Raw genomic sequence first — 17197 nt, 5'->3', positions numbered from 1 at the left:
TGGGCATTGGTGGAGACGTTTTAACCAGTCGAGCTATTGTTATGCGATACACTACACTAATCTTGATCTTATATAAGACCTGGTTTCTTTTTATCTCATTCATCATTCATCATTCATCATAAAGTTTACTCTTCATCAAATAGTAACGTCGAATAGTTTACTCTTTTTTTTTTTTTCTCGAATAGTTTACTCTTCAGTCTTCACAAACCTTATATCCTTCCAGAACAAGAGAGTGCCGTCGAAGTCAGAAATGAAAATATCCTTTTATTTTATTCAACTAATTTTTATCCGTCGACTTCACCTAATCGTACGGTGTAGATTTACCGTCAGTTTTTGCTTTAATCCATCGACACCCACCTTTCTTTCTATAAATTACTCATCTCTTCCCTTTACATTCTCTTCACACACCAAAAAACATCGTTTCTAATATCCCCGGAAAAAAAACATGGTTGTCTCTCAAAAGTTTTTGATTTCTTTCCTTTGATCCGCATTATCCGTAGATCAGTCTAGTCCCGCACACAATAACCATATCGAAACAGAGTACGTTTTCAATGGTAGTATTTGAGTTGTCAATGTTCAGGTTTTGGAAGAGGCCATCCAATCCCAAAGGAGGTCCGGGAGATATAGAGGTTGGTCTCGCCGCCGCCGGCGGCTACTCAAATGATGATGTTGCCGTTCCACACCTTCCTGAAGATCTTGGTGGTGGCTCTGTCCCTGAAGCTGAGTCAGGCGATTTGGAAGCCGGTCTTGTTACTACTGATCTCCCGAGCTCGTGGAGGAGGGTAAGTAAACGTTTCTTACTTGCACGCTGAATGAATCCTTTTATCTCGTCGTTTGATTCTTGAACCTTTTTTTTTTTTTTTTGGTTTTAAGAGTATATGTTTATTACTTGCACGATGAATAAATCTGTTTATCTTGTTTGATTCAGTACCATTGGTCATTACTTATGGTGAACCGTACCTAATTTTTAAATCTTGCTGCAGGGTACGTTGAAGAGAGTATCTCGCGCGTTGGCGTTTTATCGAGTGATAAGCGATATGTTGAGGAGGAACACAACATCTGATGACCAATCAGTAAGCGTAAATTATCTCTCTCAGTTTAGTAGATATAAGATCTGGTTTCTTTCTCTAATCTTGATCTTCTTAATTCAATAATTTGTAATAAGCTTGTACAACATGATGATGACGACCAAGAAGCAGAGCAATCAGCAAACGGTACTACTTGTGAACCTATCTATATTTCCTTGTTTTCTTCGTCTAACCGGACTATAGAATCTATTTTATTAAACCGGAAACCAAAACCGAACTAAACCGAAAAATCTAATGTCTAGGCCTTTTGCACAGAACCTTCAACTTCTGGCGGATTTGGGATTGGATTGGACGAACTCGTTCAACTTGTCAAAGATGGTGGTAGCCTTGAAGCTTTGAATCGATATAATGGGGCAAGCACACTTGTGATTAATCACTTCATCTTTTGATTCAATGAATTCGTTCCTCTGATTTACCATTTTGATGATTCATAGGTTCATGGGTTAACAACTCTGCTCAAGACTGATCTAAAATCGGGCATAGATCCTTGTGTGGATGAGATACAGCATCGCAGGAACACTTTTGGGTCTAATACATACCCTTCCAGAAAGGGAAAGAGATTCTGGGTATGATCAAATTAGATTAACAAAGTTTTGGTTTTTACTTAAGTTACAAATTATCTGTTTGAATGCGTTTCAGTTTTTTGTTCTATTGGTTGTTGTAGTGCTTTCTCTGGAGAGCTTGCAAGCTTTCTCATTTCCTGGTTATCTTCCTTGCTCAAGTAATTCTTTCACTGCTGCGAGTTAACACAAAGGTGAGTTTTTTTTTGGTAATCATCTTTGACATTAACATTTTCTGCTCGCTCTGACTGTAATTGGAATTCATCTACTTATGCAATTCTGTCTCATTGGTCTCTTCTCTCCCAAATCAACACAGCTGCTTTGGTTTTTGTTTATTTTTTATATTATGTGGCTCTCTTCTCAAGTTTTCTGTCTGAACTTATTTTCTATATCTCACGCTCATGACATTTGCAGGGTATCTTCGATGGATGGTACGTAGAAGCTTGCATCATTTTGGCCATTCTTCTTTACATCATTGTGAGAGGTATCGTTGTACAGTCTTTGATATTCTTGAGTTGCTTAGCCAACTTTAAACTTGTCTTCAGACGAGAGAATATGGAATCAGCCAGATTTATATTGTTTGTCACCCATTTTGCAGCTATCATCGAGTACAAGCAGTCTCGTCAGTTTGAAATCTTGAGAAAGGAGAAGAGAAACGTACACCTAGAGGTGTGTTCCTGCAGATGCTTGTCTTCGTCATTTGTGTATGGTGTTACCCTTGCCCACAATGTGTGCTGAACGTTTTTGGTTGCAGGTTATTAGAAGTGGCAGAAGATTCTTGGTTTCTAATTATGATATTGTTGTGGGCGATATTGTACCCCTCAAGAACGGTGGTCAGGTAAGCATCACACTTTTAATAGTAATCATTGTTTGGTTTATATATCTTGAGCTCAACTGGTGTCAAGTTTGGTCAATGCTGTAGGTACCTGCAGATGGTGTCCTGTTTGTTGCAAACTCATTGATAGTTGACGAGCAAGAAATAACTGGCTCAGACGAATATGTATGCTGTTCCCCTGTTGATGAGCTGTATCATTACTTCCCCTGTATTTCTAATTTCTCTTTCCAATTAGCAGGTTCAAAAAGATCTCCAAAGAAATCCGTTCCTGTTATCTGGCTCAAAACTGATAGATGGCATAGGTACAATGCTGGTAAGCTCTCGAGCCACGTCTCTTAATTTTGTTTTATGCTTGACACATCCATCTCATAGATGATATTATAGCTACTTTTATTAAAGATGAGGCCTATGCTGTTGGAAGCTTTTCCGTGTTTCTGCAACTTGCAAATTCTTATGGTTTGTGTATGCAAGTTTCTGATTATTACGCCAATTTTACTCTTCAGTTTGACACTTGCGCGGTCAATATTTCTTGTGAAAAATTCTTCTTTATCAATTAGAAGACTGGCTTTGGAGCTTGCTTTCTCTGTACATGGTTCATGATCTTCTAATTCACTTTATTCTCTCCCCGTGTTTTAAAGGTTACAAGTGTTGGAATGAACACTGCATGGGGGTTTAAGATGGAGATTCCACAAGAGACAGACGAAGAAAAGCCTTTTCAGGTCTGTTTTATTGACTACTAATTCCTTGCTACCTATGATAGTTTGTTCATATATCAAATGTGATTCGTTTTACTAGGGATACCTGAAATGGCTTGCGATTTCTGCCAGCTGGTCCTTCGTTTTGTTCGCTTCAGTTGCCTGTAGTGTTCGATTAGGCCGGTAAGTCTATCTTCTTTTACAAGTACCCATTGTGCTTATGTTCGGCAGTCAGATCTAAGATCTCCAGCTCCATCCTGGACCTAACAATCCTTTTATTTCTAGATACTTTAGTGGTTGGACCAAAAAATCAGATGGAACTCCAATGTTTATTTATGGAATCACTACTGCTGATGAAGCAACAGAATTTGTGATCACATCCCTGAGTTTTGGGGTACGGGAATGCTGAACTTTATCTTCATGGCTACAGTAATATTATATGGTCTTTTCTTGTAACCTTGTCGCCAAAATATTAATTTTCCAGATTGCTACGATAGTAGTGGCAGTGCCTTTTGGACTTTCTATAGCCGTTCGCTTGAAGTAAGTCTCTTTTACTTTTGAAAATTTGTTCAAACATAATACATATCAGAAAAAGCATAGTGAATACCTAGGTATCTGGTAAAAGTGGCAAATATGGTTGCAAACTCTATTGCTGTTCGAAGAATAGCATAACCTTAAAGAATGCATGCTTCTAGTTTTGTCATTGCAGTTTAAGTTTTTTTTTTGTCACGACAATTGTTTCTGTTTGTTTCTTATCTTATTATTTTCCTCATTCTATCAGCCTTGCAAAGACAACGAGGAAAATGATGACCGACAAACTTTTGGTACTCTACTTTTAGATTCCAATTTTTTCAATGTCATTAGAGCATCAACAAGTGCTTAACTTCTGTACATGTTTTTCAGGTGCAATCACTCTCTGCATTTGAAAGAATGGGATCTGTTACAACTATATTGTGTCATCAAACTGGAATTTTAACTTTGAATCAGGCAAATGTTTCCTTTTATATGCAATTTGCTCTTTCCTGCTTCCTCTTATTCTTCTTGAGTACCCACTTTTTAAGCATTTATTTTCTGCTAAGCAGATGTCTGTGGTTGATGTCTGGGCTGGAGGAATGAGAATGCAAGATATGGATAATGTTTCACAGTTGCCCCCGTTTCTTAAAGAACTAATCATAGAAGGCATTGCCCAAAACACAAATGGCAGTGTTGTTTTTGAAACGGTAATTGTGTCCTGGATCACACTGTTGACTTGGTTAGATTCCTGTAGTATGATTATTTTAATATGAATTCTTCTTCGTATGTTCATAATTAATTATAGGGAGTCACTGAACCAGAGCTTTATGGATCACCAACAGAACAAGCTATTCTTAGCTTTGGGAATAAGGTTTTGTTTCTTTCTAATTTTACGTTACTACTTGCTATAGTGATTAAGTTTATAATTAATGACACTTAGTTATGCGATTTTGTAGTTGGGAATGAAATTCAATCATGCTAGGTCAGCATCATTAGTCCGTCATACTATACCATTCAGCCCAAAAAAGAAATATGGAGGCGTGGCACTACAGGTAACGTAACCTTGTCTATATTGTTGTTGAACAGATATATACGCGCACACACACACACATATAGATATATATCTATTTTTTCACTTAACACAGAGATATTCCGGAATTGTTTGACTGTAAATCTGCCTGCATATTTATGCTATGTTTGATTCTTATATAGTTTTTTTTTTTACTTCTTATTATTTATTTCTAGATTGGTGCACACGCCCACGCTCATTGGAAAGGATCTGCAAAAACTATTCTGAGTTCATGTGAAAGGTATATGGATGGGGCCAATAACCCCAGAGGCATTGATGATGAGAAACGAAAGGTTTGTTTATGAATTTATATGACTAATTAAAAAATACACTCTTATTTCTTGTTTGGTTTATTATATAAGAGTCCATTCTCTCTTTAGTTTTTTGAAGGAACAATTGAAGAGATGTGCAACAAAGGATTGCGTTGTGCAGCACTTGCTTATCAACCTTGTGAACTGGAAAGTCTTCCAACAACCATTAAGGAACCTCGAAACCTTGTTTTGTTGGCTATTATTGGTATAAAGGTACATTTCCAGCACTCATTCTAAAGCTTAAGTTTTGTATCAATAAGAATTGGTATCTGATTCGATTTTCTTCAAAGCCAATGAATTCTTTTCATTATCATTACTTATCCAATGTTTTGAATAACATGCAGGATCCTTGCCGGCCAGGCACAAGGGATGCGATCCAACTGTGCAATTCCGGAAGTGTTAAGGTGCCATGGTTATTGCCTGTATTACTATTCTTCCTCATGCATGAGCATGACATTTGAAGTTTTTGAACTTTTATTAGTGGAGAGAAATTTTCTACTCGATCTGAACTTCTGTTATCTGTAACTGAGTTTGGCATAGTAATATTTTCTGAGTTGTTAACCTGACTATTAGGTACTTTATCATATGCAGTGATACCTTTAATATTTGTTGCGGAAGACAATATGTTTAAGCAAATTTTTTTCTTTGGGTCAACCCCTTTTATTGGTCTACTTTCTAAGTGGAATATGTTGACTTTCAGGTTTGCATGGTGATGGACTATGACGTTTTGACTGCACAAGCAATAGCAATTGAATGCGGGATACTGACAGATGCATCTGGCCGTAATATAAGGACAGGAGCCCAATTCCGTGAACTAACCGATCCACAAAGAGAGCAGATCGCCGGAGACATCTTAGTATGAATCCATTCTTCTATATTTATGGTTTAACATATATATTCATCTGTGCACATCATGATACATCGATGAGTGGAACCAAGGGATAAGATAACTGAATTCAGTATCAGTTGTGCCACTGTGACACCTTGCTGAGTGAACTTGTTGTACACCAATGTGTTAATGGGAAACTACTTTGTTGGTCAGATTGCTATTTTGACATAAATTTTGTATAGGTCTATATAAGCCGACTGGTTCAAGAACTAGATTGAGCCAAAAACTAACACACTACTCTATGAAGGTGTTTGCTCAATCTTCTCCCGACGACAACCTTCTGCTTGTCCAAGCACTGAAGAAAAGAGGGCATATAGTTGCAGCCACTGGGATGGGAATACATGATCCAAAGACACTACGCGAGGTCTGTAGTTATCATATTAAAACTCTAAAGACTTATTGCACTATGTCAAAGAGAATATGAATTGTAAACATAGAAAGACATATCCATCAACACTACAACCTATGATTCATGTTTTCTTTGCACAGGCTCATGTTAGCCTTGCAATGGGAGTTGGAGGGACCGCAGCAGCAAAAGAGAATTCCGATATCATTATACTAGATGATAATTTTGCTACGATTGTCAAGGTTGGTTTATTATATGCGTGGTTGAAATGACAAACTTGGGCAGTAGCGGCGTATAGAATGCATACAAAAATGATGAGCAAACGTTGACCTTTTGGCAGTTAAATTTCGTTTAAATCATTCTGATAAGATATTAGAGGCTTGTTTGGATAATGCAGTGTATCATATGGTCTCGATCTCTATACACCAATGTCCAGAGATCTATCCTATTCCGGCTCACTGTCAGTGTATCAGCATTGGCTATCTGTGTGGTTGAGGTTGTAGTTTATGACGCATTTCCACTTAACGTCGTGCAGGTTCTTAAATGTTATCCCTTTGTTACTTCATCATCTTATAATCCAGCTTTTCCACGATTGGGAACCTTTTCCCTAACCCAGTTTTTGCTTTTCCCTAACCCAGTTTTGCTTTTCACTGATGCAGTTTCTGTGGCTTAATCTTGTTATCGACATCTTAGGAGCATTAGCGTTGGCATACAGACCAAGTTCTGGTCACCACTTAATGGGAAAGCCACCGGTTGGTATAAGGTACAAAATCTGAATAGGATCAATGATAAGATTTAATTAATAAGATAGTTGCTTAGAAAGAGACATTATTGTATTGATGCTGAAGTTTTGGAAGAAACTGTTGGTTTTGCACTTCTTGTTAAAACACACTATCTGTTCTTCGTAAATATACGCAAACTGATCGTACATATGCATACCTTTCTTTTCCCTTTTTTTTTTTCCAGAGATCCTCTTATAACCAAGGCGATGTGGTCCAAGTTGATAATACAGGTATGTTGGGTAAATTCTTGATTGATTTTATGTGGAGGTTAATGTCCGATAATATCTTTTACTCCTTCATAGTTTTCAAGGAGCAAATACAATCCCTTGGTGAATAACTGATTAACTATTTAGATTAAAGACAAAAACATCGACTTGGAGACCTCTAATAATGCTTCTGTCATGAAATACCTTCAGGTAATTTACCTAGTGCTGTCGCTGGTACTCATAAATTCTGAGAAGCTACTGAAGCTGAAGCATGGTCATACCGGCAATGCGGAAAAAGTGATGAACACATTTGTATTCAATTCCTTAGTCTTCTGCCTGGTAATGTCCGATTTTTCCCAAACTTTTAATTTGCGTTGATATGCGAATATGTTGATCATTCTCTGTCTTTTTGAAATAATGCAGGTTTTTAATGAGTTTGAAATCCGAAGTGTAGACCAAACCTTCAAACAAATCCTTAGAGAGAATATGTTTCTCGTTACAATAACCTCAACTATCATCTCTCAGGTAAGTCCTCTGTAGGGGTGAACACAACATTTACCTTCTCCTTCTGTTCTTATATATCCCTAAACGATAATTACGTTCTTTTTGTTCCTTCTATGTCAGATAATCGTAATAGAGTTGGCAGGCTTTTTAAGTTCTTCCACCAGGCTTGACTTGAAAAAATGGGTGACGACAAGTCTTTTGGGATTGCTCAGGTTCTGCTCATAAAGATCCTCAACTACTTTAGATAACTTTTACTCTTCACATTTCTCACTTCATAATATATTTTAAAACTTTTTCAGCCAAGTCGCCAATCGCTACCCTTACCCGGTCAACCAATATTACCGTAACTGAAATGTATCTTGCCATATAGGCGCAATTACTGTAAGAACCTTTCACTCCGTAATCTCCTGATCAATTCACACATGAATATCTTATTTATTTAACAAGTAACTTGTCTGAACATACAATCCTCATTTCAGGTCACTTTCTGAAGCATTGCTCTAGCGTTGGATGCTTAGCAGGCTGTTGTTCTCCGCGTGCATGTGCGTGGGAGCTTAAATAATGGTTATTATTGTGCTGTGTATGTATCATAGTACAGTTAATTCAGTCAATTCATTTCCTCTCCAAGCTATATGTAGTGTGAAATGTATCAGAATCAACCATTCCTCCTAGGTTTACCGCTATAGGTGGGTCAAATCAATAGCACTACGACAATCCGAACTGGTTATACAGCTGGTGCGGTAACACATACAAAAATCAGGAAAATTTCATTTCCATTCAAATTAACAAAAAAACACCAAAACCAAAATCCATTTTAAAAACTACAAACATTCTTCATAATTCATAGTTTCAGACCACATTCCCGGCGGTTGCAGTTTAGAAAACCAATCATGAGTTGCCAATGGGTCAAGATTCGTGTTACGTGCGGTTTGAGGTTGTCTACAAATCTAACGGCTTATATTTATTTTCAATTATCATCTTCACTTGACGTGGCATGATCTCAACCGTATCTTATAAAGCTCATCGCAGTTATTAAATTCAGTAAATTCCCTTAGTCAGATTTCGATTTGGAACCCTAAAAAAATCTCAAAGACTTCACTGATCCTCTTCTCGAAGATACTCGATTTCGGTGACACATTCTCGTTTTCATTGAGGATTTTTGAGAAATTGCTTATTAGTCTGTGATGGGTGGTCTAGCTATGGAGGAAATGCCTTTATCGGCGCTATTTGAGCAAGCAAGGAAAATTCATCTTGCTGCTTCAGAGTCCGGTGTTGATCAGGTGGAAGCTTCGAACTTTTTTTTAGTATTCAAATTCGATTAAGGTTTATCTGAAATGGGTATTTCAGATCGAGAGGTTTACTGAATTGGGCATATCCGGAAATGCTTTGTTCTATTGTTTTTGGTTTGTTAGGATGTTGTGAAGAAAGGATGTGAGATGTTTCAGAAGTGCGAAGATATGATCGGGAAGCTGGCGCTGTTTTCGTCTAACGAGACTAAAGAAGATATTAGCACCAACAATCTCAAATATCTTTTGGTAACTTTCTATGCAATTCAGTCTCTGTTGTTTGGATTTTTTTAGTAGTAAGTTTGTGTTCTACTTTTGTTATTAGTTTGGTGTGGAAGATCAGAAAGTGAAAAACTTTAGCTTCTAGTTTTAGCTAATTTTGAATTGTGGCCTCTTCAATTGAACTTACTCTGTGTGGGGATCATAAGAGATTTTGTGTTCTGAGTTGACATATCTTTAAAGTGATGAGGGATATATTTTCTTGTGATTATAGGTGCCTTACTATCTTGCGGACCTGACGGAGAAAATCATACAGGAAGACCGGATTCAAATTGTCAAAGCCTCGTATGCAAAGTTGAAGGTACGTTTTTTTCTGCGTTGTTTGCAGGTTGTTACTTCATTTTGATGCTAGTGCTAGTGAATGAGCATTTAGTTTGATTTTTTGAGATTGATGTATAGTCTTATTGTGTCTAGGAGTTCTTTTCGTTCTGTGAGGCAATGGAGCTTGTTCCGGATGAGGAGTTGGAGGCTTCTTCACGAGGAGGTTCCGGTGCACCTGCAGATCGAAAGGCTCTGAAGGTAGACTCAGCCTGTTTCTTTTGTTTATATTCTGATGAGAATGAAGTTTAAGGTTTTTGGATTTTGAACTGCATGTTCATGATTACGGTACTTTATAGATAGCTCGGTTCAAACGTCAAAAGGCTGCAGAGGCAAAGCTTCTTGAAATTAAAGAGAGGAAGGAGCGACGTGGACGTTCCACTAAAGCAGCAGCCTTGTCGACTCCGGTTGAATCTGGAGAAGATGATATTCCAGATGATGACAGCGAAGAAGAGAGAGAGGTTTGTCCCACTTTTTTGTTTTGCTGCTTTCTCTAATTTCATTTTCTTCCAAGCCTTGTCTATGACTTTTCCCTCTGCAGGCCTGGCTCTCCTCAATTAACTTGGCTGTTTGTAAGGTTTGTCTAAAAATCATTTATTGGAATCCTATGATTTGTCACGAGTTGAGGCTTTATCTTATGATTGAACTTCGCTACAGGCTATTGATCTGTTGGAAATGCTAAAGAGATAAGAGGAAATGCTCTCTGCAATAAAGGAAAGACAGTTGAAGGTAGCTTACCTCGGTGTTAGTTTTACGTGCTAACAACTACTTGATAAACATATAAACGAAGAAAATTGTTATGATCTTTTGATCAGGATGGAGAGGATGGGTTTTCTCGGGATGCTCTTGATGATCGTACAAAGAAAGCTGAAACCTGGCACAGAGACGCTGCTGCGAGGGTACGGTACTCTAACCCAGCACAACCAATCACTTGTGCTACATTTGCACAAGATGTGTTAGAAGGAAGAGCTTCGGTATCAGAAGGTCACGAACACAAGCACCAACCTCTTATATTCGGTCCAGCAAGCATCGTGGGTGGACCGCTCTCTACACAGAGAGAGAGGATGATAGCTCAGGTTTTCCAACCAAGTCACAGGTAAACACAAAATCAAGCTCATCACAAATTTTATTCCCTTTAGAGATTTTAAAAAGCGATTAAACTTGGTTTTGTAGGATGCCAACAATGTGCATATAGATGAATATAATGAATGATTGGCTTGCGATTAGTTTGTTCATATATCAAATGTGATTCGTTTTACTAGGGATACCTGAAATGGCTTGCGATTTCTGCCAGCTGGTCCTTCGTTTTGTTCGCTTCAGTTGCCTGTAGTGTTCGATTAGGCCGGTAAGTCTATCTTCTTTTACAAGTACCCATTGTGCTTATGTTCGGCAGTCAGATCTAAGATCTCCAGCTCCATCCTGGACCTAACAACCCTTTTATTTCTAGATACTTTAGTGGTTGGACCAAAAAATCAGATGGAACTCCAATGTTTATTTATGGAATCACTACTGCTGATGAAGCAACAGAATTTGTGATCACATCCCTGAGTTTTGGGGTACGGGAATGCTGAACTTTATCTTCATGGCTACAGTAATATTATATGGTCTTTTCTTGTAACCTTGTCGCCAAAATATTAATTTTTCAGATTGCTACAGTAGTAGTGGCAGTGCCTTTTGGACTTTCTATAGCCGTTCGCTTGAAGTAAGTCTCTTTTCCTTCTTAAAATTATTTTAAAACAAAATACATATCAGAAAAAGCCTAGTGAATACCTAGGTATCTGGTTAAAGAGGCAAATATGGTTGCTAACTCTATTGCTGTTAGAAGAATGGCATAGCCTTAAAGTTTGCATGCTTCTAGTTTTGTCATTGCAGTTTAAGTTTTTTTTTTTTATCACGACAGTACTTCTGTTTGTTTCTCATCTTATCATTTTCCTCATTTTATCAGCCTTGCAAAGACAACAAGGAAAATGATGACCGACAAACTTTTGGTACTTTACTTTTAAATTCCAATTTTTTCAATGTCATTAGAGCATCAACAACCTGGCACAGAGACGCTGCTGCGAGGGTACGGTACTCTAACCCAGCACAACCAATCACTTGTGCCACATTTGCACAAGATGTGTTAGAAGGAAGAGCTTCAGTATCAGAAGGTCACGAACACAAGCACCAACCTCTTATATTCGGTCCAGCAAGCATCGTGGGTGGACCGCTCTCTACACAGAGAGAGAGGATGATAGCTCAGGTTTTCCAACCAAGTCACAGGTAAACACAAAATCAAGCTCATCACAAATCTTATACCCTTCTGATATTAAAAAAGGCGATTAAACTTTTGTTTTGCAGGATGCCTACAATGTGCATAGAGGATGCTGGATTAACAGAGATGAATATAATGAATGATTGGCAAGAGCAGACGAAAAAAGCCATTGAAGAAGCAACCACCTCATGGTACAGTGATAAACCTCTGAGAAGAAAGGAAGAGGACGAAGAAGATGATGATGAAGACGAGGAAGCTGTAATGAAAGCTAGAGCTTTCGATGATTGGAAGGATGATAATCCTCGTGGTGCAGGTAACAAGAAACTCACACCTTGTGGCTGAGAGATTGAGACTGAGACACATATTTGACACTGTATCCCTCTTTTGTTTCTTATTTCCAAAACATCTTCTTGCACTTATGATGTCTGTAATGTAATCATCTTTCTACTGTAAACCTTAAGACTATTACAGATTTACAGCATAAAAGTTAACTACTGGTATCGCTTTCACTTTTGTGTTTTTTCCTTGGAATATTATTATTAAATACGCCGACTATAGATGCAATGTAGTATATATTTAGTACAATATTAACGTGTGACTGGATCTGAAACCATCCTGTGTGACCCACGTTCAATCACAGCACCATTTATGGAATTATACAGCAAAAGATAAACGAGAAAAAAAGAGATACACAACACACATTTTGCTTGTGAATGATTTTCAAAGTACAATGAACATATCACTAACATGTAAACCAGGATTCAACCTATACCTAGTTTCCTCCTGGAAACAACACTTTTTGTGACTTTAAAAAATAATGAAGATTAAAAAGAATTTGACAAAAACAGAGAAAGAAAGAAAAGGGATCAGATTCGATCCAAAAAACGGATACCCAGAAGATGTCAATGATCAACGTTGATGCAGATTGAAACAATATGAATTTTGGAGATGTACACAGAGAGAAACTGATGAATGAATACCATTTTTTTACCCTTCAATGCATTGAAACCCTTCACAAATCCAAAGCCAGATTCCAAATAGAATAGCACAGATGCAGAAATCAAACATCAACACAACCCAAACATGTTTCTTCCATATCTGTTTCGCCTTTTGTCTATGATGATGATCACTCAACAAACCATTTCTCAGTTCCTTGCGTAAGACTCCATTGTTACCATTCCCACATACATCAACATTCTTCTCTGATATCTCCTGAATCGAACCAACCTCACAAGAATCTTCTCCTTTTCCTTCATTATGCAATCTCTTCTTCTTCTTCAACGCTTTCAATGGCTTCCCCAAAAGTGGCATCAAAGCAGCTCTTCTTCCTTTAGACGAATCAATACTCGGATTCCGACTCTCTCTCGCTACACTCCTCGGTGATCCAACCAAATCCATATCCAATTCAAAATCAACAACACCAACAATCTCAGCGAAAATTGGATCAAGCTTCAATTGAAGACAATGCGAAACCGGATTAATCAACGTTTCAACATCAGATCCACCGTCATTAACCAGATCTCAAACGATTCAAAACCCAGAATGATTCAGGTTTCTCCATAGTTTCATCAGAAATCGCGAAAGAAACAAAGGAATCATCGTCGATTGCGAATGTGTATGTCTTCTTGTGAACTGTATGAGAGAACATTGAATGATGAGGAGGCGTGTTCTCGATGCATCTTAAAGCTATAGCTTCGATTCCTGGCTCTTGCCTTGAAACGAACTCAGCGAGAATTACGGTTCCTTTCGCAATGCAAGTGTATGACAATAAACTTGGATTTGAAATCATTCTTATATGGAGATCGAACCAAAATTCAAAGAGGAAATCGAGGATTAATCGGAGATTAGTTTTGGGGTTATTTTAATATTTTTAAAACATATTAATCTAATATTGTTTTCATAATTACAGTAAACATATAAAACTATATTTTTGAGACAAATTTTTATGATTTTTATTACAAATTTATGATTTTTATTAAAGTTTGAACATAATTTATTGTAAAACATCACAAACTCCCAATTTAAATGATTGAATAACAAGAATAAAAAGTTTTTTTTTATACTTGGAATCTAAAAATAATCGGGATATGTAAGATTAGGCGGAGAGTAATCGGATTAGGCTGATAGTAATCGGATACCTGATTTCTTTAGGGGATTAGTCATTAATCGAGGCGGATAGAGTGGGCCTAGCGATTAAGCGCGGAGTAATCGGATTAGGCGGAGATTTTTAGAACAGGGATTCTATCTTCCCTGCACTTAATATTTGAAACAAAATAATTGAACGTAAATCTTAAATCAAATTATCCCCTAGATTTTTTAAAATTTTTTACTGTTTCACTATTTAACCAAATACTCCCTCCGTTTCGTTTTAGTTGTCGTTTAAGGTTTTTCACACAAATTAAAAAAAAAAAGCATTTAATTTTCTGTTTTACCCTTTATTAATAAATTTTATAAAAAATTTCATTGGCCAAAACATTAAAACAGTAGGGATAAAACTGAAATTTTCACCAAACATTTGCATTGAAAACCTAAAACGATAACTATTATGAAACAAAATTTAAATCCTAAAACGACAATTAAACTGAAACGGATGGAGTATATGTATTTTTGGAAAACTAATACTTTGTTTAATTCTCAGGTTTAAATTTTCAGTGTAATTTTTGAATTTATTACAGTATTACTTACACCTTAAAAATCTATCTTTTGAAAATCATGTCTGTATCACAAAATCACACGTAAATTTATGCATTTGTAAAAAATAGGGCAACATCTTTAATAAATTATTTAATTCTACTCATATATTCAAAAAAATGGGAGCGAGCGTGAATCAGGTGTAATATGTGAGTGTCATAAAGTAGAGGACCTAATCCAAAAATATGGTTTGGACGTTGCTTAAAAACATCGCGGAAAACCGACCCGCCTGATCAACGTCAAGTGTTAGGACCCGATCAAATATGGATCAACCCGACCCGAAAAATGGCGCTGGTCTGATTCTCTCCGCCACTGAACCGATACGGTCGTTTCTCGCCCTCGCCTCCGGTGATCGTCATCTCTCCGAAGAACTCAGAGAAATTGCTACCGATCTTCGCTCGAAGAACACCGTTCCGTACAAATTGCTCCGTGCTCTATGGACCGGATCCGATCCATCGACCAGACCGGATTTGTTGGGACTTTTCTCCGGCTCCGATTTCGTCTTCACCAGTCCCAAACCCAGAGAAAAGGTACACGAACCTCAAATTCTTCATCAGATCCTCTTTCAAATTTTCTTTTCTGGGGAATTTCGCATCAGGCTCATTCAATCTAGAATGCGGAGAAATTTGACCTAATTATATTTTGTTTCTGCTGCTAATAGTATCCATTGAAGGAGATTATTAATATAGATGAGACTGATAGTGCTCGAACAATCCAGCAACAAAAGAGATTGTCTTTTGGTAGTTGAAAGAAATTCATGGAAATTGTGTATTGTAGTTTTGTTTGATTCATACTCAAATCCAATATGCACAATTCTGTTTGGTTGATTGGAAGAATTGAGCATAATCGAAGAAACGTCTCTGCGGTTCTATTGAGTGTAATTCAAGGATGCTTCTGGTCTCCTTTGTTTGAAGTTTTGCCCTAACTATGTTTAAACTTGTCTCGCCATGTTTAATTTGATCTGAATTTTCTCTTGATAGAGCGAAGAACTGAAATTGAGATTGCTAAAGCTCAGAGAAATAGCAGAGAGGAAGGAATATGCTGAGCTTGTTAAAGATATAACACCCAAGAAACAAGTCGAGGAGCCTTTCTCCTCTTACAAAGACCAGCTCGGTTTCGGTAAGCATGTTCGCTCGGTTACTTTTTTCTTGGAAATGTATTACACATAGGTAACTGAAGATTTTGATTTTCTTGTAAACTCATTTTATAGGTTTACATGTTGGTCTTACCATGTTCACTGGATATTTGGTTGGATACGCTTCTTTTAGAGCTTTATTTAACCGCAACCCCGCTCTGGTATGTTTTGTGTATCTCTCATTTTGTCAAATTCTGGAAACCGTTAAGTGGATTTTTGTGAATCATGAGTGTTTGGATTTGTGTTTTTTTTTTCTTTTCCTTTAGAGTGCTGCTGGTGGGATTCTTGGACTAGTTTTGGCGATGCTTGTGGAAACACTTCTGTTTATAATCAAAACTTCTAAAGATGATCAGATTCAGAGCTCTAAATCGTTCACTCAGAGCTCTGCATCGTTCACTCCCACTACTAAGAAGAATCAATAGAACTTGGTTTGCATTATCTTCCTACTGAGAAAAGTAAGAGATTTATAGAGAATTTTAGCTTGGAGACGTATGTGATATGATCATACCAGCCTGATTTGGAAAATTTTGTACCCAAAAGACAAGAAACACAGTACTGTATTTAAGTTTTGTTTAAACACAGTACTCTTAAATAAAATTTCCTATGTTAATCTATCCTATCTTTTTCTCTGTTTTAAGGAACTCAAAATTATTTGTGTTTATACTACTCATATATATATGACAAAGACACATTGATAAGAGTTATAAATAAGTAAAATTTTGGATGAATATTGCAACTTTATTGAGAAAACCTATATAGGGCTCTCATAAAGCAACAAAAATTTAACATTAAAAAGATTATTACTCTGAAGCTAACGACTAATTTAAAAGTGTAGATCAACAATCATTCTTGCTTTCAATTCCTTGCAGGGGAATTGGGGACAATGCGAGCGCAGATATCCTTGAGGAGAGGAGGGAAGAACGGATTCAACGGAAACATTTGTGGCCAACAGTTGGTATCTAAGGTCAAAAACGCCTTACAACATGCGGCTTCGACATTTTCGAATTTTCCAGAGAAAATTGATTTGGCGATCTCGAGCACACATCCTTCAACATTGAAGAGAGACGACCAACATTTTACAAGATCAATGGGTGAGCCAGGTGGGAAAAGTCCTGGAACCGTTGGTGGTGTTTGCGTATGAGCTACTCCTTGAGTGACAAAAATGGCAACACAAAGGGAAACCATTAAGAAGCTTGAGACAACAGCTTTGCTTCCCATCTTGCTTGTTAATCCTTTTTTATGTTTTGTTTTCTTTTGGTTTAGGTTTAGATGGTTTTGGATATAGGAAGTAAGTTTAGAATTTATAGGATCAGGAAACAAGATTTTCTTCGATAAATCGAAAAGTAACTCCAAGTGTAACAGATCAATCTTCAATTTTGTTTCAAAATGTAACTCATGTTTAGATTTAATATATTATATTTTCTCTACATTAAAGT

At 37.1% G+C, this 17197-nt stretch overlaps 4 protein-coding genes and 1 pseudogene across 9 annotated transcripts; 3 read left to right on the top strand and 2 right to left on the bottom strand.

Annotated features, from left to right (window-relative positions):
• The first annotated feature begins 434 nt into the window (after positions 1-434).
• LOC9302019 (calcium-transporting ATPase 8, plasma membrane-type) lies at positions 435-8525 on the top strand. Of its 6 annotated transcripts, none has more exons than XR_002329385.1 (35): positions 436-782; positions 984-1073; positions 1166-1214; positions 1344-1441; positions 1523-1654; positions 1753-1842; positions 2063-2132; positions 2247-2317; positions 2403-2486; positions 2571-2648; positions 2722-2796; positions 3122-3202; positions 3279-3361; positions 3464-3572; positions 3663-3718; positions 3960-4002; positions 4082-4165; positions 4261-4398; positions 4497-4562; positions 4648-4743; positions 4937-5053; positions 5141-5284; positions 5416-5475; positions 5772-5927; positions 6208-6324; positions 6450-6548; positions 6704-6841; positions 6966-7069; positions 7273-7318; positions 7505-7633; positions 7718-7819; positions 7919-8010; positions 8098-8179; positions 8278-8310; positions 8352-8525. XR_002329385.1 is itself a non-coding variant. In XM_021012810.1 (35 exons), exons 1-33 carry the CDS (start codon positions 552-554, stop codon positions 8147-8149), a joined length of 3180 nt encoding a protein of 1059 aa, XP_020868469.1. In that variant the 5' UTR covers positions 436-551; the 3' UTR covers positions 8150-8152; positions 8278-8310; positions 8352-8525. The 6 variants fall into 6 exon arrangements, 5 of the variants coding, with proteins under 5 accessions (XP_020868479.1, XP_020868469.1, XP_020868460.1 ...); XM_021012810.1 differs by having other exon boundaries at positions 8098-8152; XM_021012801.1 differs by having other exon boundaries at positions 8098-8152; positions 8278-8525.
• A 335-nt stretch (positions 8526-8860) lies between these two features.
• On the top strand, positions 8861-12446 carry LOC9300285 (PP2A regulatory subunit TAP46). The gene is given in 9 exon segments (XM_021012833.1): positions 8861-9078; positions 9211-9333; positions 9578-9664; positions 9778-9882; positions 9981-10142; positions 10223-10258; positions 10339-10410; positions 10497-10777; positions 12022-12446. Coding segments are annotated over 9 exon segments (1218 nt in total). The 5' UTR covers positions 8861-8982; the 3' UTR covers positions 12278-12446.
• A 119-nt stretch (positions 12447-12565) lies between these two features.
• LOC9302018 lies at positions 12566-13770 on the bottom strand (annotated as a pseudogene).
• A 1019-nt stretch (positions 13771-14789) lies between these two features.
• LOC9300284 lies at positions 14790-16375 on the top strand. Its single transcript, XM_002865897.2, has 4 exons — positions 14790-15156; positions 15607-15745; positions 15837-15922; positions 16028-16375. Exons 1-4 carry the CDS (start codon positions 14890-14892, stop codon positions 16181-16183), a joined length of 648 nt encoding a protein of 215 aa, XP_002865943.1. The 5' UTR covers positions 14790-14889; the 3' UTR covers positions 16184-16375.
• Positions 16376-16483: 108 nt separating this feature from the next.
• On the bottom strand, positions 16484-17156 carry LOC9300283. The gene has a single exon (XM_002864161.2). The coding sequence runs from the start codon at positions 16977-16979 to the stop codon at positions 16617-16619; it is 363 nt and encodes a 120-aa protein (XP_002864207.1). The 5' UTR covers positions 16980-17156; the 3' UTR covers positions 16484-16616.
• Between the last annotated feature and the right edge of the window lie 41 nt (positions 17157-17197).

This window comes from Arabidopsis lyrata (genome assembly GCF_000004255.2).
Source record: "Arabidopsis lyrata subsp. lyrata unplaced genomic scaffold ARALYscaffold_8, whole genome shotgun sequence".
Lineage (NCBI taxonomy): Eukaryota > Viridiplantae > Streptophyta > Magnoliopsida > Brassicales > Brassicaceae > Arabidopsis > Arabidopsis lyrata.
Note: the sequence above shows the minus strand (reverse complement) of the source record. Positions and strands in the feature narration are given on the sequence as shown.